At 37.9% G+C, this 23,632-nt stretch overlaps 1 protein-coding gene across 2 annotated transcripts in view; it reads left to right on the top strand.

The window, feature by feature from the left end:
• PTPN4 (protein tyrosine phosphatase non-receptor type 4) overlaps positions 1–23,632 on the top strand; it is a 160,515-nt gene that overhangs the window by 19,027 nt on the left and 117,856 nt on the right. The window contains exon 2 of one of the 2 annotated variants that reach the window (XM_037523229.2): positions 12,671–12,825. In XM_037523229.2, the coding sequence (XP_037379126.1) occupies positions 12,688–12,825 (138 nt within the window). In that variant the 5' untranslated portion in view covers positions 12,671–12,687. Of the gene's footprint in view, positions 1–12,668; positions 12,826–23,632 lie in introns of those variants that run through there. The other variant, XM_037523228.2, reaches the window with a different exon arrangement.

Genomic DNA, 23,632 nt, shown 5'->3' with positions numbered 1-23,632 from the left:
AGTGTTGCCATTTGCTACAATATGGATGAACCTTGAAAGGATTATGCTGAATGAAATAATTTAAAAGGTTCCATTTGGACATTGATGTTAAGAACTTGACCTAAGGAGCTATTGGGAGAGGTTTGAAAGAGTATGCTAAGCAATATAAAATGAAACTCTGCTATTCTCAGTCTACTTGAATCCTTTTTCTATTACTATCACCAGTACATATGAGCAGTTAATTATTCTCTCTCCCCTTTCTGCAGCATACTTACTGATACATGTGATTGTGATTTCTTCTGCTCTTTCACATTTTCTGACGTAAATGTTGAGGTGGACACAGAGAATAGAGAGAGTGCAGTGGATCAAATCAAAGAGCACAAATAAAGGTGATAATTTTCTCAAAGATCTTTCTTTAGATGCTTCTGTAGTTGACTTTGAAAGAAACAGAATTTTAGCATGAAGACAAAGTAATCATTTCATTATGATGTGGAAATAGTAATATTTTTGAGATTGGACAGGTCTGTATTCAGGTGCCACTCTTGTCATTTTTGCATGTGTAACTTTGGGCAAAACAAATCTCTTGAAGAGATTAACTGACTTTAGGAATTAAATGACAGAATGTGGGATGTTCTAGTTATTTTTGCTGTATAACTACTCCAACACTTAGCATAAAACAATCACCATTTTACTACGGTCACTCTGATTGAAGAAGTCATACTGATTGAAGAAGTCATACTGGGCATAGCAGTGATGACCCTTTGTCTACTTGCTCAATTGGGTATGGCTGGTGGGTGGAACTCAATGTTGTAGGCCCTCATTTCTTCCCTTGATGTCTAATGACTAAAGGATGGTCTCAGCTAGAATTGTTATTTAGAACCCATATGTATGATCACTTAACGTGACTTGGTCTTGTACACCTTATTAGCTGGGTTCAAAAAGAAAGTTTTCTGTTGAGTGGGTGTTCCAGGAGAGCCAGGTGTTTCAGAAGTCAAAGCCTCACGTCTACTATATTTTGTTGGTCAGAGTTCTAGATTTCCCTCTCTCCGCCCCCCTCAATTCAAAAGAGGTAACAGAATCTCCCTAATTCTTAATGTGGGGAATACCTTTGTCATTAAAAAAAAAAAATGCAGCTAAGTAAAAATTTTTAGTATCAGTCTGCATTCCTTATCTTTCAGTTTCCTGCTTCCTTTATTGAGGGAAAAGACCACTAAACTTCCTTTTATGGATTTGTTAAGGAAAATGACTGTCTTGGTCACAGTTTCTCAACTGCAGAACTGTTGACGTCTTGGGCCAGACAATGAATTTATTTGCTGTGTTAGAGTGTAGGACGCAAGGTGTGACCAATATCTGTGCATTGTATGATGTTTATCAGAATCAGTGCCCTCTACCCACTAGATACTAGTAGCATCCTCCACCCCTGACAGTCAAAAATCTCTTCCAGATATTGACAGATGTTCCCTGGTGGATGAAATCACCCTCTGTTGAGAATCAGTGCTATACATTACTGTTTCTCAAAGTGTAGGCCATGTATTACCCACATTATATTACTTGTAAAACTTGTTAAAAATCTTATTTCCTCAGAACTTCTGGAGTTTGGTTCCAGAGTTTGGTCCCAAAACCCGGCTATGGTTTTTCACAAAATTCTTAAATGATTTCTGTGTACACAAAAATGAGAAACACATCATCCTTAAAAACTGTGTGACTGGTAGGTATACAAGTAAAATTATTTCTGAAGTGCTTTATTATTGGTAATATGCTGATTTCAGGTCAGCTTATGGCACAGTGTTGGTGTTAAAAGTACTGTGTGTGTGTGTGTGTGTGTGTGTGTGTGTGTGTACATTTTACATTATTCTGGGTTCCATAGACAATGTAAATGGTGTATCTGTCCATTTTATGAAATGCTTATATAGTAGTCCCCCCTTGTTTGTGGTTTTGCTTCCTCCAGTTTTTGTTATGTAATAAAACAAATATTTAGGAATAAATGTAATGAAAAGACTTTGTACTGAAAACTGTAGAATATTGAAAAATAAAGAAGAGACAAATGGAAAGATTTTGTATTCATGGATTTGGAAAATTTCAGTGGCACTTTTCACAGAAATAGAAAAAAACAATGCTAAAATTCTTAAGGAATCATAAAAAAGCCAGAGTTGTCAGCAATCTTGAGAAAGAACAAAGTTGAAGTATCACAATTCTGACTTTAAACTATACTACAAAGCTAAAGTAATTGAAACAGTGTAATACTGGCATAAACACAGACACATATAGAGCTCAGAAATAAACCCAGCATTTCTGGTGAACTATCAATAATATCTGATATTACTGAGCCATGAATACTCAGTGAGGAAACATAGTTTTTCAATAATGGTGTTGGGAAAGTTGAATGAACTTGGATCCCCATTGTACTCACAAAAATGAACTTGATGGTTTATAGACGTAATTGTTAGACCGGAGACCATAAAACTTGAACAAAGCAAGAAAACCTTACCATTGGTCTTGGCAGTGATTTTTTTAGATATGACAAAAAGCAAGCAACAAAATAAAAAATGGGACTGCATCAAGTTAAAAAGCATATACATAGCACATGAAACAACAGAGCAAGAGGTAGTCAAGGGAGTGGGAGAAAGTATTTTCAAGCTATACATCAGATAATGGATTTATATACAAAATACTAAGGAGCGCAATAATGTCAAACTAATCCAGTTAAAAATGGACAGTAGACTTGGGAGTGTTTCCAAAGATGACATGCAAATAGCTAACAGGCACTTGAAAAGATGCCCAGTATTGCTAATCATCAGGAAAATGTTAATCAAAACCACAATATTATCACTTCACACCCGTTAGAATGGCTGTTATAAAAAAAGATAGGAAGGAGAGATATTGTTAGTGACTATGTAGAGAAAAGTGAACCCTCGTGCACTGTTGGTGGGCCTATATATTGGAACAGCACTGAGGAACAACACGTTCCTCAAAAATTTTACAAAAGACCATATGGGGCCTCCCTGGTGGCGCAGCTGTTGAGCGCTGGGTTGAGAAGCTGCCCGCAGCCTCTGTAGCGCTGGTTCGATCCCCTGCTGCTCCCCGGCCACCGGAAGAGGGTCCCGCATGGCGGCAGACCTCTCCTGTCGCCCTCTGCTCCCCTCAGCAGTGTGCTTCGGTCCTTCTGCCTGCTCTGTTCCCCGCTCTGGCTCTGGTGAATTCTCTCGCCCTCCCGCGCTTCTGACTATACCCAGTGCTTGTATAAATAAATAAGTAAATAAATCTAAAATAAATAAATTAAAAAAAAAAAGCTACCATATGATCCCAAAATCCTATTTTTGGGTATATATAGTAAATCCTCACATAAGATCATTGATGGATTTTTGAAAACTGCAACTTGAAGCAGAATGATGCATAACAAAACCAATTTTACCAAGTTGATATCAATAAGAGTTAATTTCCTGTTGCATATTTCTGGTCACAAAAGCATCACCAAACTTCTAAATAAAGACCCCAAACACTTCCAGTGTTAATAATTTGTATTCATTCATTTGTTTATTTTCCAACCCACTTATTTCAGTTCAGGGTCAAAGGTGCCTGGAGCCTATCCTGGCAGCTCAAGTTGTAAGGTAGACACAAATGCTCGACAGGATGCCATTCCACAGAAGGTCATATTCACGTAAACACACTGAGACTGGGATAATTGAGACACGCCCGTGAACCGTATGGGCACATCTTTGGGATGTGGGAGGAAACTGGAGTACCTGGAGAAAACCCATGCAGACACGGAGAGAACGTCCACACTCCACACTGTAGTCCTGTTGGGAATCTGTTCCCCTCCCCCATCAGTGTTTTAATGAAATGACATTGAATGAAGCGCCATTATTCTGGAACCTGCTGTATCTGAAGGAAGTGAAATTACTATCCCAAAGAGAAAATCTTCACCCCTGTGCTTATTGCAGCACACACACACACACACAGGAGATAATTTGGTGTGTATCTTTATGTATATATTCCACACAGTGGAATTGTTCAAATAGAAATTCTGCACTTCTGCAATAACATGGATAGCTTTTGAGGGCATTATGCTAGGTGTAATTGGAGAAAGACAAAAATCTGTATGATCTCACTTCTATGTGGAATCTTAAAAAAATTTTCCAACTCATCGTAACAGAATAGAATGGTGGTTACCAGGAGTTGGGGGGTGTGTGGGGAAATTGGTTACTTTTCCAAATGTGCCCTGGGCTTCCTCTGAAATTGGTGACTGGACTTCAAAGTTATGTACATGTCCTTTGACAAAGTCAGACAAAAGCTGTTTCTCCTATGTAGTATCAACAGTCAGGGTGCCATTTCTGTTCTACTCTTATTGAGGCAGCCACAAACATTTTCCCAGTTTCTTAGGATGGGGCAAATGGACTCCACCTCTTGTTGGAATGGCAAAATTCTAGAAAAGGTGTCCCTGCTCTTTTTGGAAAATGCAGTCTGCCACAGTTTGTGATGGACTGGAAGTGAAAAGAACTGGCCCTTTACAAATAGCTTTTGGAAGTACTACCAAGTCCCAGATGGCATTTTGCTGGGCACTTGACCAACATACTCTGTAACTCCTATACATTTGAGGAATACCTCGTTAACCTTTGTGTAGTAGACATAGTGTTATGCAATGGCGGTTTATTTTGGACCTTACTCTGGACTTTAACCACCATCGTGGCCCAGCTGTTTTTCCATGGTAGGTCATTTTAGCCTTTCTCCATAGTTTATATAAATGTTTCTAAATTTAAGAGAGATTCCAAAAGGCTAATAAAAACTCAATGCATGAGTTTGTGCACTTTTGGTGGTTCTGTTGTTGACCTGTAAGCTTGAAGATATGTGGGGTTTTTTTTTTTTTTAAAGATTTATTTATTTATACAAGCACTGGGTACAGTCAGAAGCGCGGGAGGGTGAGAGAATTCACCAGAGCCAGAGCAGGGAGCAGAACAGGCAGAAGGACTGAAGTACACTGCTGAGGGGAGCAGCGGGCGGCAGGAGAGGTCTGCGCGCCATGTGGGACCCTCCTCTGGTGGCCGGGGATGGAACTGGCGCTGCAGAGGCTGCTGGCAACCTAGCGCTCAACCGCTGCGCCACCGGGGAGGCCTGAGGATATGTGCTTTTTTTCTGGGTTTGTGCTTAGTTTTTCCAAAGGGATTGTCAGTCTCCTGCCTGGGCAATAAACCTGGCTGCTAGTGTTCTGCAACCCTTTGTTGGGGGAGGCTGAGGGAAAGAGAACCTAGTAACACTGATTTGTCTGCATTATTAATACATATGAAGTACTACTGAGTACAAAGCTCATCATAGGTGCAAGAGAAATGCAAAGGTACATTATTCCTGCCTTTAAGGAGTTTACAATCTTATAAAGGAAAACATTTTTGCTAGACTTTGGTAATAATTAAGTATCCGTATATCAATACTAACAGTAGTACTACTATTAGAAGTAGTATTGTATGACATTTAGTGCAGCCCTTTCAAAATTACAAATAGTTTTTCAGTTTCTACTTCCTTAGCCAATATATGAGCTTTAATAGTCCGCAGTTCTCAGTAAAGTGCCTGGGACATTGTGAATGCTTAATAAATATTTGATTAATTTATCTTTGAGGTATAATAAAATGGTAATAGTCTCTATGTTCAGTACACTAGGTCTTACACTTTCTAGCAATGTGATATTGGGATGGTTATAATTTCCATAAGCCTTTTTCTTCATCTGTGGACATAAGTTAGTATCTCTTTATGTGCTATATGTAAAAATAGAGTGAGAGCACGGGGAATGAGCTCTTAAGATGGTAAGATGATTCTAATTTTAAAGCCCAGTGTAGATGATAAGTAGAAAATATTTCTGGTGTTGAAAACTATTATTAGGCATTTCAAACACTGAAGATTAAAAATAGCTTGCCCCTAGGGGCAATGCAATATTAGATTAACTGTTGATTTTCTCTAATCTTTCTGTGACATGAACTTACATGTGGAGTGAATCTGATCTGTGAAGCAGAATATAAATTTAGTTTGGCTTTCATCCTTTTGTTTACTGTAGTTTTATTTGTACAAGCTCATAAGAAAATTTAGGATTTTTTTTCCCTATCCCAGATTAACTTCTTGGGCCTTATATTACTCTTTTCAAATTTTGCCATGGTTTTAAAACATAGATGAATAATATTTAAAAAACGTTAGCAGAAGAACTCCAGTTGAGCATATTAATTTAGAATAAGAGTTCACAAAGTGATGAAAAGCTGACGACTAACAAATTTCGCAAAATTTATAAATACAATATTTTCACTAATGGCTTGACATTCTAAAAAAGAGCATTTTTCAGTAAAGAAACCTAGATCACCTCTTCATATAACCACGTTTTAAAGAAAATCATTTTAAATTATGATAAAACATACATAATAAAATTTACTCTCATAACCATTTTTTGGTGGAAAGCTCAGTAGTGTTAAGTACATGCCATCCATCTCTAGAACGTTTCTCATCTTTCAAAACTGACAACCTTCAATTTACTTTCTGTCTATGAATTTGACTTCTCCAGGTACCCATTAAGTGAAAACAGTATTTCCCACTTAGTAAAAAGCTTATTCACTTATTAAAAAGTGAGCCAGAGCAGGGAACAGAACAGGCAGACTGACGAAACACACTGCTGAGGGGAGCAGTGGGCATGACAGTAGAGGTCTGCGCGCCATGTGGGACCCTCGCCATTGGCCAGGGATCGAACCGGCACTGTAGAGGCTGCGGGCAGCTTCGCAGCCCAGTGCTCAACCACTGTGCCACCAGGGGAGGCCCTGCAAATCTTTATATAACCACATTAGGAATGGATAACTCAAAGTGGGAGTAAATTCAAATGTGTGTAAAAGTGTCAGAATGTTTTCCAAATGTGAAACAAATTATGTTCCCACCAGCAGTGAATAAAGGATGCATTTTTTCCATGTTCTTGCCAGGTTCCTTTCCAGGTTCTTCACTTTTTTTACTTTTGCCATTTTGATAGGTATATAGTGATGGTGTATTTCAGTTTTAGTTTTCATGTGCTTCATATCTAATGATGTTGAACATCTTTTTTTGGTGTGGTTATTCATCATCTGCATGTATTTTTTGGTGAGTATATGTGTAAAAACTTTTCTCCCATATTTTCGTTGGATTGTTTGTTTTATTATTGAATATTGAGAGTTCTTTATATATTCTGAATACAGATTCTTTGTGAGATACTTGCTCCCAGGCCGGGTATTCTTTTCATTCTTTTAACATCTTTTGAAAATCAGATGTTTTCATTTTGATGAAGTTTAATATGTCAACTTAGTCTTTTAAAGATGTGCTTATCATGGTGTTTCTAAGAAATATTTGCTTATTCAAAGGTCACCAAAGATTGCTCCTATGTTTTCTTTAAAAACTATTATTGTTTATGGTTCCACATACTCCTAAATTAATTTTGAGTTAATTTTATAATGCAGGGTGTAGTCGAAGTTCATTTTGCATATGACTATCGAATTGTTTTCAGCCCTTTGGTGAAATAACTACCCTTTCTCTGCTGAAGTGGCTTTATATATTTGTCAAAATTTAATTGTCCATATATGTATAGGTCTCATCTGAACTCCGTTTTGTTCCATTGATCTGTTGGCTAGCACAACACTATCTAGGTTTCTGTGCTTTATAAGTCATGAAATCTGTAGATTTAGTTTTCCAGATTGTCTTTCTTTTACAAAGTTGTGGGCCTCCCCTAGTGCAGCAGTTGAGCGCTGGACTGAGAAGCTGCCCGCAGCCTCTGCAGCGCGGGTTTCAATCCCGGCCGCCAGCGAGGGTCCCATATGGCACGCAGCACTCTCCTGCCGTGCCCACTGCTCGCCTCAGCAGTGTATTTCGTCTGTCTGCCTGTTCTGCTCCCTGCTCTGACTCTGGTGAATTCTCTCACCCTTCTGCGCTTCTGACTGTACCCAGTGCTTATATAAATAAATAAATTAATTAAAAAAAAAAGAAAAAAACAAAGTTGTCTTGACTTTTTGAGTGTTATTTTAACAGGAATTTTAGAATTATCAGTTTGCCAATTAATTAGAAAAACTTGTGATTTTTATTGCTATTGTGTTGAATCTATATATCATCAAAGTTGGAAACTGTGCAAAGGTGGGGAGACAAAATGACATGGTGGCTGGATTCTCATCTGTGTGTTAACAGCTGTGACTTAAACACAGCTTTGAGAGATACAGAAGATGGGACAGAGGAAAGAGAGGCAGGCCCAGCGGCATTAGGAATGGTCAGGTAGCAGTTTAAAGCAGAGATCAGATGTGGAGGTCTTGAAGGTCAAAGTTCTTGAAGGTTGAATGTCTCTGTGAAGGTCTCAGCAGAGGTTGGCACCACAGTAGGCAGCAACAGCAATGCAAAGGCCTGGCTGGGTAGCACTGGACTGATCAGCTCTCAGGCTTTCTATTTCTTCCTGATTCAGTTTAAGGCTGTTGTGTATTTCTGTGAATTTATCTCTTCTAGGTTATTCACGTTATTAGTTTACAAATATTTATAGTAATCTCATGGTTCTCTGAACTTCTGAAATGTGTGTTGTAACTTCTCTTTTGTTTCTGATTCTTTTTGAGTTTTTTCCCTTTTTTTTCTTTTTTAAGATTTATTTATTTATGCATACAAGAGCTGGGGCATAGGCTGGAAATGTGGGGGGTGAAAGGATTCACCAGAGACAGAGTGGAGAAGAGAACAGGCAGATTGACCGAAGTACATTGCTGAGGGGAGCAGCAGGCGAGTCAGGAGAGGTCTGCTGCGCCATGTGGGTTGCTCCCTGGCTGGCCGGGGATTGAACTTGTGCCACAGAGGCTGCGGATTGCTTCATAGTGCAGTGCTTAACCCCTTGTGCCACTAGGGAGGCCTCCTCCCTTTTTTTCTGTATGATCCTAGTTAGAGGTTTTGTCTGTTTTGTTGATTTTTTTTGAAGTATCAACTTTTGTTTTCATCAGTCTTTTGGATTGTCTTTTTGAGTCTGTTTCTTTTATTTCTAACTCTAATTTTTATTTTCTTCCTTCCACTGACTTTTGGTTTTGTTTGTTGATCTTTCTAGTTCCTTAAGGTGAGAGATAAGATTACTTATTTGAACCCTTCCTTGTTTGTTGATCTGGACCTGTAGTGCTACATACATCTATCCTACTACTGCTTTTGCTATTTCCCTGGATGTATCCTCATTATCATTTGTCTCCAGGCTTTTAAAAATTCTTCAATTTCCTTATTTACTCAATAGTCATTCTGTGGTATGTTGTTCAGTCTCCATATATTAGAGGTTTTTCCCTGCTATCACTTGGGTTAGAGAAGAATTTTGGTATGATTTCAATTGATGTATTAGTTGATATTTGTTTTGTTACTCAATATGTTATCGGTACTAGAGAATGTACCGTGTGCACTTGAAGTGAATGTGTATATTCAGCTTTTTTTTTGTGATGCAGTGTCCTATAAATATCTGTCAAGCTCATCTGATTCTTTTTTGATGACTGTAGTTTTCTTGTTGATTTTCTGTCTGGTTGGTATGTTTATTGTTCAAAGTGGGTTGTTAAAGTCCTTACCCTTTAGTGTATTTTTCCAAACGTCTGTTTTCAGATTTGATAGTAATTGCCTTATGTATTTTGGTGCTCCTTCATTTGGTCTGTATGTGCTGATGAGTGCTATATCTTCCTGATATTTTGTTCATTAATCTTTATATAGTGTCCATCCCTGTCCCTTGTTACCATATTTAGCTGGAAATTATTTCATCTCATAAAAGGGTGCCTGTCCTGGCTTCCTTTGTGTCACATTTGCTTGAGGAACTGTTTTCTAACCCTTTGTTTTGAGTCTTTGTCACTGGAGTTCAGCTGCTTTACTTGGAGACACCAGAAAGTTCCATTTTGTTTTCCTATATAGCCAGGCACTCTGTCTTTTTATTGGTGAGTTCAGTCCATTTACATTTAGAGTTATTATTGATATATGAAAGTTTGCTATTGCCATTTCTCCTTGTGATTCTGTTTCCTTGCTTAGTTCTTTGTGGATGTTTTTCTCTTCAATTTAAATATGAGAGCTCCTTCTAACATTTCTTAGAGTGCGGGTGTCAAGTTTTTGAAAAATCCTTCAGCTTCTGCCCATTTGTGAAGTCTATTTCTTCCTTATATATGAAGGAAAGCCTTGCAGAATAGAATATTCTTTGCTGGAAGATTTTATTTTTAAGTATCTTGATAACAACAATCCATCCTCTCCTTGCCTGTTGTGCTTCTTCAGAGAAGAAAGATGTAATCCTGATTGGGGCTCCTTTATAAGTTAACTGTTTTTTTCTCCTAACCAATTTCAGTGTTCTTTGTCTTCAAGTGTTGGAAATTTCACTACTATGTTTTTTGGTGTAGGTCTCATTATTTTTAGGTAAACTGATGTTCATTTACCTTCACAAATAGGTATATTTAGATCCTCTTCCAGTTTTGGGATGTTTTCTTCTATTTCCGTAAATAAGTTTTCTGTTCTCTCTTCCCTCCTCATCTCTGGAATAACCATTATTGTGTTTCCTCATGTAGTCAGGTAACTCTGTGTTTCTTAATTTAATTTGTTTGTGCTTCCATCCAGATTCTTTGTGCCTTATTGCCTCTGAGGTCACTGATTTGATCTTCTATTTGGTCTGTTTTACTTCCGTAGCTTGCTCCATAATTTATCTCCTCTATCTTTTTACATCTTGCATCTCTTATTTTTTTGTTTAAAACTTTGATTTCTGTCTTCTGCTCATTAATTTTATTTCTCAGTACATTTTTTTTGTTTTTCTGAGTGGGTATGGGAATCCTGCCTTTCTGAGCCTTGTCTTTCTTACTGTCTACCTGGCTCACTCCAGCCCTCTTGCCCTAATCTCCCCATGCTTAGATCCACCCACAGTAATCAGCTCTGCCCTTTCCAGGTGTGAGTTTGACTGCAGTTTCTGCCCTGGCAGATGCCTCTCCCTAACAGACCGTTTTTTGTTGCTTATCTCTTCTGTGGTCAGTATTGGTTGCTGTTATTCAGGAGGTGTTCTGGTTTTACCCTAAGACACAGGATTCTCTGAGTCCAGTACCTGTCTCAACTTTTCTAGTTTATTCTTTGGAAGCACAGCAGGGAACCTCTTCTGTGCTTCTTCTACAAGTTTCCCTCCCCCCCAGCCATTTTCTTTCACTTTCCAAGACATTATGCGTATTTAGTAAAGTCTTTAACAAATAATTTTCTAGTAGCAAAATTCTACAGACGTCAGGCAGAATTATGCTACATGAAATGAAAGTAAATGTAATAACTGTGAATGTATTTGGTATCTTGATAATTAAAAATGTTATTTTATGGAGAAATCATAAGAGCATTAAGTTTGGTAGTCTTAGTTTTCTATTTTTAGAATTAGGTTGAATTTGAGACTAGTTAACATAAAAACACATTTACTCCAAATCTTAAATTTTTATAAAGGGGAGGGCCCTTCAAAGTTGAACAACCTTCCCTCCTATTGCTATTCTACAGTGTTTTTCAATACTTGCATTATGAGTAATATCCAGCTTTCTGAGGTAGGACATTTGCCTCTCTTCTTTTTGTCTGCTCCTAAGCCTATTTGCTTTGAATTAAAATATGACTTCTGGAACAATTTTTATGTAGTTTTCTCAATTGAACAATTAAAAATAAAGTTCCTATTCCAGGCAATTTGTAATTGTAGTTTAGGTGAGAATTGCACATTATATTTTATTACTGTAATTGTTTTTTAAATAAAATTTTATTTACTATGGCTTTACAATATTTATAACTTTTCAGAGTACAACATCACACCTCTGTATTTGTGCCTCATTGTATATACCACCAAAATTCTAGTGTCATTCATGCTATCATATTTACCCCATGGGGCCTCCCTGGTGGCCTACAGGTGAAGTCTTAGTGCTGTCACTGCAATGGTCCACCTCAACAGCCTGAATTCAATCCCTAGCCAGGGAGCTAACCCGCATGGTGCAGCAGATCTTTCCTGTCTCTCCCACTGCTCCCCTAAGCAGTGTATTTCGCTGCTATGTGAATCTTAGCAGTGCCTTAAATCTGCCTGCTCTGCTCCCCACTCTGTCTCTGGTGAATCCTCTCCTTCCTACCTCCCAAAACCTCTGGCCTGTACCCCATTTCTTCTATGCAAAAATAAATAAAAATCTTTATAAATTCACCCCTTTACCCATTCTTCCCACCACCCTATCCCTTCCCCTCTGGAAACCTTTATATTTTCCAAAGCCTAAAAGTTATTTTGTTGTATTTTGTTAGTTCCCTTGCTTTGAATATTTATATTCCAGATAGAATTACAACCACTCAATAATTGTCTTTTACTTTCTAACTTATTTTGCCTAGCATAATCACCTCGGGTTCCAAAAATGTTGTTACAAAAGGCAAGATTTTATCTTTTTTTAATACCTGATCAGTATTCCATTGAGTATATACTACACAATGTTTTTTTAAAATATCACATTATCTTTACTAGTGGAGCCCCTTCTCTCATTTTTTTTCACCTCCCTACTTTATGTATGTCTTGTTCACCCAACTCCTTCATATGGATTTGCTCACATGAAGTCAAGTAGTATACAGTTCTTACTCTGGTGTTTGAAAATCTGTAATTGCTTTTTACCCTATTTGAAAAATATAAAGTAACTTTAGTATTTTAAACTATTTTTATCTTCAGTTATCTTTTATTTAGTAAATTTTTTTTTCACTATAGATTTTGTGTGGACAGTAATGACCTCACGTTTCCGGTTGCCTGCTGGCAGAACCTACAATGTACGAGCATCTGAGTTGGCCCGAGACAGACAGCACACAGAGGTGGTTTGCAACATTCTTCTTCTGGATAACACTGTACAAGCTGTCAAAGTTAACGTAAGTATTTTATGTATTAAAAAAACCCTCTTAAATTATAAATGTGAATTTAAATTTTATTTAAAGTAAAAATTTTTAGTTGTACTATCGTTTGTAAAGCGTATTTAATGAAGAAAGTTCTTTGAGTATGGGTTTGTAACTACCAAGTACAAATTCTGAACCAAACTGGGTCTTTTAAAAATATTAACAAAACAACAGTTCATTATAATTAGATCAGATAGTAAGATATGGATGGTTTTTATAAAGCTGCTTAAGGGTACTTGAAATCAATTTGCTCTCCTACATAATTTATACATTTCTAGTATAATTTTACTGTAATGTCTGTGAATAGAACTTTTACTATACAGAGTAAATGACATCTCTTAGCTTGTCTGGTTCTTATCTGAAATATTTATTCAGTAGATATTTGTTCATCCTATTCATGTTTAGCTTTATTTCATCAGTGTTATTTGTGAGTTTTTCCCATTGTGGCATGTTCATAGTAATTGGTTCATTTCATTGCTGTCTAATTCTCTGTTTTGTGAACTTACTACAGTTTACTTACCCACTTATTTATCACCATATACTTGTTAAGTTCATTGTTGGTGTATATTTAGATTGGTTATACTTTGGACTTTATTAATGTTGCTGTGGATACTCATACATGTTTTGATTTATATTAGGGTACATTTCTCTTTTTTATTTAAAAAAATCTCAAGCCTACTGAAAATGTGAGAGAAAGTTATAATGAATACCCCTTACCTAGACTGATACATGGTTTGCATTTTCACATTTGTGTTACCTTTCTTTTTTTTTCTTTGTTTACTCTGAACCTTTAAAATACATGCAATACTTTAAAATACATGCAAGACTTCACCTGTAGATACTTCAGCATTATATGTTGCTAAGAGAATAACTCTTAAATGGTCTTTACACACACGCATACACACCACTGTTATTGTATTCCCAAATTTAATATTATGAAAATAATAGCCTAGTATATGATCCATATTGAAACTCTTGTTCCTCATTCTCACATCTTTACAATAACATTTTCATCCTGTTGGTAATACAGCAGGAAACAGATAAAAAATTTATGCTTTGAAAGATTAAAATATTGTAAATATTAATATTCTGAAGTCCTGCCATTTGTGATACCATGCATAGAAGTCAGCATTATACTAAGTTGAATAATCAGACAGAATGACAAGTACTGTACGATTTCACTCATACATTGATCTAAAATCCATGAACTGAAAGGCAATGCATATAACCCAAAGAAATAAACTAGTGTGGTGGTTGCCAGGTTCAAGAATTGGAGAAATGGAGAAACATTGATTAAAAAGGTACAAATTTTTTTTATATGGGTATGTATGTATATAGAATTGACATATATATACAGTTGTATCTGGAAAGAATGAAAGAATATTAAAAATGTATAATAGGTAAGTTATTCAGCACATATTTATTCAATGTAGAATTCTGAGATATTTTGTAGGTAGTAGTATTTAAATAGTATATTGAGGATTTTTCTGTAATTTTTGCTTTTATTTTTGTCAACATTGCATTTTCCCTCACTTTACTTTTTAGGAAATAAAATAGTTTTAAAAGTACTCCCTAAAGTGGTTTTTTGTTATATAGCTGTCTGTGCTCAATAATGAATTATTGATAATTTTTTTATGTGGTACCACCAGTACTTCAGTTGTTTAGAAAGATACAGTAATCTTAGGTTTTTTGTGTCTGTGAAAATCATTTGAGCCATGCTGGTTTTGTAATAAATTGGGTTGTTGAATATTTGGTTGACTGTACCTTATCCCTTTTTAATCTGTTAATGTGTTTGTTAACCAAATTAGTAGTAAAAACAATTATAAAGGTCTAGTTATTAGCAGATTGATGCTAGTGGAGAAATTGAGAGATGGAAAGCTAGTGGAGTGTAAGGATGATGCATTTAGTTAAGTGAAACTAATTTAATTGAAATCATTTTACACCCAAATTTTTTTTTACTTTTTTTTTTTTTTTCCTAATTTATACCTTTGTTTTAGTAGTCAGAATATTGAAAGGCATCTCACTAAAGGAAAAGGAATTTCTGGGAATGAAAACATTCAATAGGCAAAAACAATAACAATATATTACATTAATTACCTAGTTTATGTTTAGAATTTCATGTCTGCTATTTTCTTTTTTTCCATTTTGCTTCTTTTTAAAATTGAACTTTAATAACATAGAGGACTAGAAGATATATCTTGATCTTATGGGAGATACAAATGTTAGGTTTTCTAAATACTATGGTTCAGATTCTGTGGCATAGTATAGTGAAAAGCACTGGCCTTTTGTGTCATACATACATAGGTTGGAATCTGGCCCCAGGGTTGACTTTCCATGTGATTTCAGTTGACTCTAATTGAAGATGAATAAAGTAACTATTGATATGTTCATTGCATATTTTATCATATAATAGGTGCCCAAGAAATTGTCAATCCCTTTTGGTCTGTTCCCCGCCCACCCCCTTACCCCAATCCTTGTATTTTCTTGTCCCTTTCCATCTTGCCTGTCTCCTCAGAGCCCTCAGGATGTTTTTGATGTCCACTGGTTTTCACAAAATGTTTTATGTTGTCTAATTGTCTACTATGTGAATATCCAGTATTCGCTGTTATCGTTCTGCCTTACACTGATGCACATAATTCTCTTAAATTCCCTTCATTTTGTTGAAAGTGGCTGCATTTTGTCCTTTCTTAATGCCAATATCATACTCCATGGTGTGTATTTGTCTTGATCTATTTGACCATTGAAGGAGAACTGGGCACTTTCCATGTCCTAGCTATTATAAATAATGCTGCTGTGAATATTGTGGAACATTATTTTTTGTTGTTGTTGTTGTTGATGGGTTCATATTCTGTACATATATGCCTAAGAATTGGGCTACCAGTTCATATATTTCCACTTCTAGTTTTTGGAAGGTAAATCCAGATTGCTTCCCATAGTGTTTGCCCAGTTTACATTCCCACAAACAGTGTAATAGCTTTTCTTTTTCTGTGCATCATCTCCAATACATGTTGGGAGTTTTTATTTTATTTATTTATTTTTTTAAGATTTATTTATTTATTTGTACAGGCACTGGGTACAGTGAGAAGCGCGGGAGGGTGAGAGAATTCACCAGAGCCAGAGCAGGGAGCAGAGCAGGCAGAAGGACCGAAGTACACTGCTGAGGGGAGCAGCGGGCGGCAGGGGAGGTCTGCGCGCCATGTGGGACCCTCCTCCGGTGGCCGGGGAGCAGCCGGGGATCGAACCTGCGTCGCAGAGGCCGCGGGCAGCTTCGCAACCCAGCGCTCAGCCGCTGCGCCACCGGGGAGGCCCATGTTGGGAGTTTTTAATAGGTGTCATTCTCATGGGTATGAGATGGCATCTAACTATAGTTTTAATGTGCATCTCTCTTTTCTGACAGTAGGCCCTTGCTTTATTTTTATTTAAATAAAAGATAACTAAAAGAAAACAAATTATATACAAAAGGAACTAAATCTCCCTTCATTGTCTATTTGGAACTAGTAGTTGTGTTACTGTCAGAGTCAGGGATGTGATAAGTTGGATAAGGTACATATGCCACTTTTTATCGTTTTACCAGCACTACCTGCCATGCAATTCATTGACAGCATCAGTGGCTGAAGCAATTGATGGACACTTCACATACATTGCCTGAGCTGAATTTTTTCAGCATAACTATGAATAACTCCTCCCTGTTTATTACATTCTTCAGTCACATCATCCTTAATTTCTGTGTCCTATCCAACATCTTCTGTTTGAGGGTTAAGCATTTTAGACAGTTGGAAATGGTTGTGCTGAATCTTAAATGGCTTGCCTGCATCTGTTGATATTAGCATATGATTTTTATCTTTACTTTTGTTTATGATATATTACATTAATTGATTTATGTATATTACACCATCTTGCATCCCTGGGATAAATCCCTACTGATTGTCTTGTGTAATCTTGTGGTATGTTGTTCAACTGGATTTACTAATATTTTTTGTTGGAAAATTTTGCATTTATAATTTTTTCCTGTCTTTGTCTGGCTTCCATGTTAGTGTATTTTCCAACATAAAATGTATTAAGGAGCATTTCTTCTTGTATTTTTAAAAGCAACTTGAGGAGGATGTGCATTACTTTTTGTTTAGAAGTTTGACAAAATTCTTTTCTAGGGCCTCCCTGTTGGCGCAAAGGGTTGAGTCTCAGCATTGCGAAGCTATTTACAGCCATTGCAACATGAAGGAGTTAGATCCCTGGCCAGGGAGCTATCCGACGTGGCACAGCAGACTTCTCCTGTCTCTCTCGCTGCTCCCCTCAGCAGTGTATTTCAGTAGATCTGCCTGTTCTGCTCCCCACTCTGTCTCTGGTGAATCCTTTCACTCCCACATCCCTGGTCTGCACCGCAGCTCTTGTATGCATAAATAAATAAAATAAATCTTTAAAGAAAAATCTTTTCTAAAATCATCTGGTCCTGGACTTTTGCTTTGGGGAAGATTATATTTTTGTGTATTTCAGTTTCCATCCTAGTCAAAGTTCGTTCAGTTCATGTTTTTTTCCTAGATTAGTCTTACTAGACTATTATCTGTCTAGAAATTTATGCATTTTCTTCAAGGTTATCAAATTTATTGGCATATAGTTCATAGTAATCTCTTATGACCTCTTATATTTCTGTGCTATCTGTAGTGATTTATCTTCTTTCATTTTTTGAGTCTGTTTATAATAATGTTTTCTTTCTTTTTTTGTTAGCCTTGCTAGAGTTATCTATTTTGTTTATCTTCTTTTTTTTTTTTCTGGTTCAAAAAGAGACTTTAAAGAAGTTTAAAAAGGGATCATAACAACTTTTTTGAACAATATACAGACATTATTTAAGACTGTAGATATATTATCCTCCCCAAAAGCTAGCTGCCTCCAAGCTTGATTTAATATTTTGCATGTTTTCTCTCCGCTGTTTGGTAAATATATTTGCTTCTCCTTTTTGCAGTCGACGTCTGATGGCTGATTTTTGTTGTTTTGTCAACTGACGTTTCACCTTCTGTTTCACCAGTTCCGGAGGAATTGTTGAACAGCTTAATACATTGCCCGTAGAAGTAACATTCAGAGTTCTTGTTCGACATTGATTAGTATTTTCCATATTTTCTTCTTCTAAGGCAATCAGATGAGGACATTCATCTTCATATTCTTCAGAACTTGTAGGGATTACTCCTTGACCTGTCTGATCATCTTGCCTGATGTCGTTTCCAGTTTTCTTTATCTCCTCAGAAAATTCAGTTACAGAATTATTTTTATATTTTGTTTATCTTCTTGAAGAACCAGCTCTTAGAGTCATTTTTTGGTGTGTAGTCTTTTTGATCTCTATTTTATTTCTGCTCTTATATTTATTATTGATCTGTCCATAGTTGTAAGGGAAGTTTTAAAATCCCCTGGTATTATTGTGTTGTTGTCAATGTGCTTATATATTTATGAATTTTATTTCTTCTGTTATGTTAAGCCTTAAATCATAATATAATGTCTGTATTTCTTTTTTTTTTAAAAAGATTTATTTATTTATGCAAGCACTGGGTACAGTCAGAAGTGCGGGAGGGTGAGAGAATTCACCAGAGCCAGAGCAGGGAGCAGAGCAGGCAGAAGGACCGAAGTACACTGCTGAGGGGAGCAGCGGGCAGCAGGAGAGGTCTGCGCGCCATGCGGGACCCTTGCCGGTGGCTGGGGATTGAACCGGCGCTGCAGAGGCTGTGGGCAGCTTTGCAGCCCAGCACTCAACCACTGCGCCACCTGGGAGGCCCTGTCTGTATTTCTTATTACTCTTTTTAGTTGCAAGCCTATTTTATCTGATGTAAGTATAGCTTAAAAGATTGTAGTATAGGTCCTCCCGGGTGGCGCAGCGGTTGAGTGCTGGGTTGTGAAGCTACCTGCAGCCTCTGCAGCGCTGGTTCGATCCCCGGCTGCCGGGTGAGGGTCCCACATGGTGTGCAGACCTCTCCTGCTGCCCGCTGCTCCCCTCAGCAGTGTATTTCGTCGATCTGCCTGTTCTGCTCCCTGCTCTGGCTCTGGTGAATCCTCTCACCTTCCCGCACTTCGGACTGTACCCAGTGGTTGCATAAATAAATAAATAAATAAATAAATAAATCTTTAAAAAAAAAAAAAAGATTGTAGTATAGTATAGGGTAGGTAAAGTATCAGGCTTTTCTGCCCTCCTGCCATTAGGATTGATGATGGATCCTTGTGGTCCTGAATGCATACCTGATGGCGGGCACCTGGAGTAGGGTGTGGGCATGCGTAAGTGGGTAAACCTGGACTGAGAGACTGAGCTTATAAGGGAGGTGTCACGAGGGCGCCAAGAAAGCAGAGGGCAGAGAAGCAGAGACCACCAGAGAACGCCGGAGAGCCAAGACAAAGTGAAGACTTGCTGGTGCCTCCCAGCCTCCGGGCACCCCTTACCAGCTGTGAACCTGGTAAACCCCAATAAAAGCCTGAAAAGCCACTGAGGGCTCCAGAACTCTCTCCTCCTTACCCCGTCTGCTTGAATCAGAGAGAACCTGCTCCGACCCTTCCTGCTGTTACATATAGGTAAAAGATTCTAGATGGGAAATTTTTTTGATTTAGATACTTATTAATAATCTTTACTTTGTTCTTTGCCTATAATGTTTCTATTGAAATGTCTGGATAATCTAATTGGCATTCTTTATAGGTTGTTTTTTCTCTCTATTTTTCGGTATTCTGTCATTATTAACTTTCAACAGCTTTATTATAATGTCTTGGAGTATGTCTGTCTAGTGTTATTTTGTTGGCTCTTTTGAACCTACTGGATCCTATACTTTTTTCTTTCTCTTTTCCTTCTGGGATCTCTATGTGTAGGGTAAATGTCAGGCTTTTCTGCCCTCCCACCATTAGGATTGATGCTGGATCCCTGCCATTCTGAATGCATGCCTGATGGCAGGTACCTGGAGTGGGGTGTGGGCAGATGTAGGTGGATACACCTGGGCTGAGAGACTGGGCTTATAAGGGTGGCGTCAGGGGGATGCCAGCAGAATAAAAGAGAGACCAGAAGGAGAACAAGCAGAGAAGCAGAGGCTACGAGAGAATGCCAGAGATCCCAGATAAAATGAAGATTTGCCGGGACCTGGGAGGCCTGCCAGGCTGTAATGGCAGGAATGGGCACAGTGCAGCTTCTCTATTACCCAAACAGACGGGGTAAAGGAGGAGAGAGTCCTGGATACCTCGGTGGCTTTTGCAGGCTTTTATAGGGATTTACTAGGTACATGGCAGGCAGAGGTGCCGGGAGGCTGGCCTGCCTCCCAGCCCCCAGCAAGTCTTCACTCTTTCTGGGCTCTTTGGAGTTCTCTGGTGGTCTCTGTTTCTCTTTAGCTCTCGTTCTCTCTGCTTCTGCTGGCCTCCCCATGACATCGCCCTTAAAAGCCCAGTCTCAGCCCAGGTGAATCCCATCTACCTATGCCCACAGCCTACTCCAGGTGCCCGCCATCAGGCATGCATTCAGGACCGCAAGGATCCATCATCAATCCTGATGGCTGGAGGGCAGAAAAGCCTGATGCTTTTTTACCTTACCCTACAATCCACCCCGTCAGGGTTTTCTGCCATACAGTCTCTATCAGTCTATATACAAGTCATATAAGTTTCTCTTGGCAATAGAACACTGCAGCCATGGCCCACGAAAGGAAATAGAATACATCACAATATAACACAGCCTCAGGCTTCAAGTAATAACCTCCTTTATGTGGAGACACAGGGGATCTGACCTGGTGTTCCCACCATTTGGACTTCTGCTGCTATATAGTGGGTGGCTCAGGTTCAAGCTAGGAGTTGTCTGATAGTATATTCTCTGTCTTGGATGTCAGCTATGAACCCCCTTATCCAGTACAGTTTCTCGTCTCTAACGTTCCCATCATGGGTGTGTGTCCCTGAGTCAACAACCTTAGGTGTGCTCTGTCGGAGCCACTTCTCCCTCTTTTGTTTTCTACTGCTCCCATATTACTGTGAATACAATTCGATTACAATTTTTCCTGTTTCCCCCAGAACATTGTTCCTTCGTATGCTGGAGTTGTTTGTTTCCAGGGTTACTGACTTTGTTCTGCTGCAAGTTAGCTATGAGTATATGGAGAAGGAAATTCTGGTGCCTTGACTCTGCTTCCATTGTACCAAACTCCTGTCATTGGTTTTTTAATACCTCGTCTTTAATGTACCTAGATATATTTGTGTACGTTTATTTATTTGTAATTTTTAAATTTTATATATTTCTTACATCATTTTTCATTTTTGCACAATATATGCATTTTCATCTTGGTTATAGTCCCCATACAATTCCCACCACCCTTGTTTTGATCCTACTCCCTTCTCTCCCCCTGGTAGTATGTCCCTGTTTATAGTTGCTTGTTGATTTTGATTTTTACTTTGTTATAATTAGTCTTTTTCCTGGTCCCTTATTTAAGTTTTCCAAATTCCTGCTATGTGTACATTTTTATCCTGTTTGGTATTTACTGAGCTTCTTGAACCTATAGGTTGATATATTATAAAATTTTGCTAGCTTTCTATCCTTTACTAATTCTTATATTGCTTTTGATCCATTTTCTCTTTCCTTCTGGACTCTTCTACATACACATTTGTTAGGCTGCTTGACTCAGTCCCACATCTAACATGTTTTATTTTGCTTATAATTTTTTTCTCTGCTTTGAATAGCTGTTTATCTGCCCTTGTACTAATTCTGCTTTTTTTTTTTTGTATTCTTACTGTGCTATTAAAGCCATACAATGAGTTTCTGTATTTCATGTATTCTGTTTTGTAGCTCTAGAATTTCTACAAGAGCATCTGTATAGGTTCTAATTCTCTTTGTGTTTTATATTTTCATCCATTTTTTCCCTATTTTTCCTCTACTCTCTTTTTTAAGTTAATCATACTTATTTTGAAGCCCTCACATTCTAAGACCAATATAATATATAGATCATTGCTAAGTCTGTTTTTGGTTACTGCTTTGTCTCTTGATTATCAGTTTTGCCTGTCTCACATGTCTACTAATTTGCGTTGTATGTTGGACATTGTGAATATACTATAGAGCAGTAGACAGCAAAGTATGGCCCGTGGGACAAATTCAGTCTAGTAGCTACTTTTTGTCACACATGAGCTAAGAATGGTTCTGTTTGATATTGTATCCTCCAGACAATATTTTTAACGCATTTTTTTTTTAATAGAGGCATGTTTTATTTATTTGTTTGTTTGTTTTGTTTATACATGCACTGGGTACAGTCAGAAGCGCGGGAGGGTGAGAGAATTCACCAGAGCCAGAGCGGGGAGCAGAGCAGGCAGAAGGACCGAAGTACACTGCTGAGGGGAGCAGCGGGCGGCAGGAGAGGTCTGCGCGCCATGTGGGACCCTCCTCTGGTGGCTGGGGAGCAGTTGGGGATCAAACCGGCGCTGCAGAGGCCGAGGGCAGCTTCGCAACCCAGCACTCAATCACTGCGCCACCGGGGAGGCCCCGCATTTTTTTCTTTTAAGAAACTGTGTAACAGATACTATTTATAATCCCGAAAGGCTCAAAATATTCACTTTCTGGCTCTTTACATGAAAGCTTTGCTGACCGTATTGTAGAGGGTCTCAATTGTTACCTTCCTTTAAATAGTGTTGAATTTGGGCCTCCCCTGGTGGTGCAGTGGTTGAGCGCTGGGCTAAGAAGCTGCCTGCAGCCTCTGCAGCGCCCGTTCAAGTCCCAGCTGCCGGTGAGGGACCCACATGGTGTGACAGACCTCTCCTGCTGCACCCGCTGCTCCCCTCAGCAGTGTATTTCGTCACTCTGCCTGTTCTGTTCCCCGCTCTGGTGAATTCTCCCACCCTCCCATGTTTCTGACTGTACCCGGTGCTTGTATAAATAAATAAATCTTTAAAAAAAAAAATAGTATTGAATTTTTATTCTGGCAGACTGTTCAATTACCAGTGGATCACTTTGGTCTTATGGAGGCTTTGTTTTAGACTTTGCTAAGATAGGTTTGCTTCAGTTTTTTCTCATTCCTACGGGATAGATTGTCTAGGGTTGCAACTAAATAAATGGCAGCTTTTATTGATATCTATAGCAGGAGGGTATTCCTATATTAGGTGTTCCATCATAACAAAAACTGAAAGTCCTGATTGTTCCCAAATGTAAAATTATATAATAGTGGATTTTTCAAAGTGTTTAACATATTGCTTGCTGCATTCTTTAGTTCATTGTTCATTTGAGCCAAATAGGACTCATTTTCATTAATAACAGTAAATGTATACATCTTATAAAATCATACTAGCTTGAGCTATATTGCTTTGCTGAGGGAGATACAATGTTACTTGCTTCCAAAGATGAAGTCCTAAACAGGTGGAGCTGCAAATTTTTTATTTTAGATTTCATTTCATCTGCAAATACCCTGGTTGAGCAAGGTATAGCTGTTATCCGAGAAACTTTCCATGGCAGATCAATTGTATGTTTTTAATTGAGATATAATTGACATATGAAATTGCATTAGTTTCAAGTATACATCATAATTCAATATTTGTGTGTATATATATTGTAATGATCATCAGAATAAGTCTAATGTCCATTACCAAACATTGTTAAATTTTATTTTCTTGTGATAAAAAATTTTAAGATCTAGTCTCTTAACTTTAAATATGCAGTACAGTATTATAAACTATAGTTAGTATGCTGTACATTAAATCTTCGTAACTTATTTTATAACTGGAGGTTTACTGATTTCTTCAACAGGTCTTCCTGTGAATTTGATTGTTTGTATTAAATCTATAGATTTAGAAGAAATCTTTCCTTCTAAAGAGA

Source organism: Talpa occidentalis, unplaced genomic scaffold (assembly GCF_014898055.3).
Source record: "Talpa occidentalis isolate TD23 unplaced genomic scaffold, MPIMG_talOcc4v2.1 talOcc4.3, whole genome shotgun sequence".
Lineage (NCBI taxonomy): Eukaryota > Metazoa > Chordata > Mammalia > Eulipotyphla > Talpidae > Talpa > Talpa occidentalis.
Note: the sequence above shows the minus strand (reverse complement) of the source record. Positions and strands in the feature narration are given on the sequence as shown.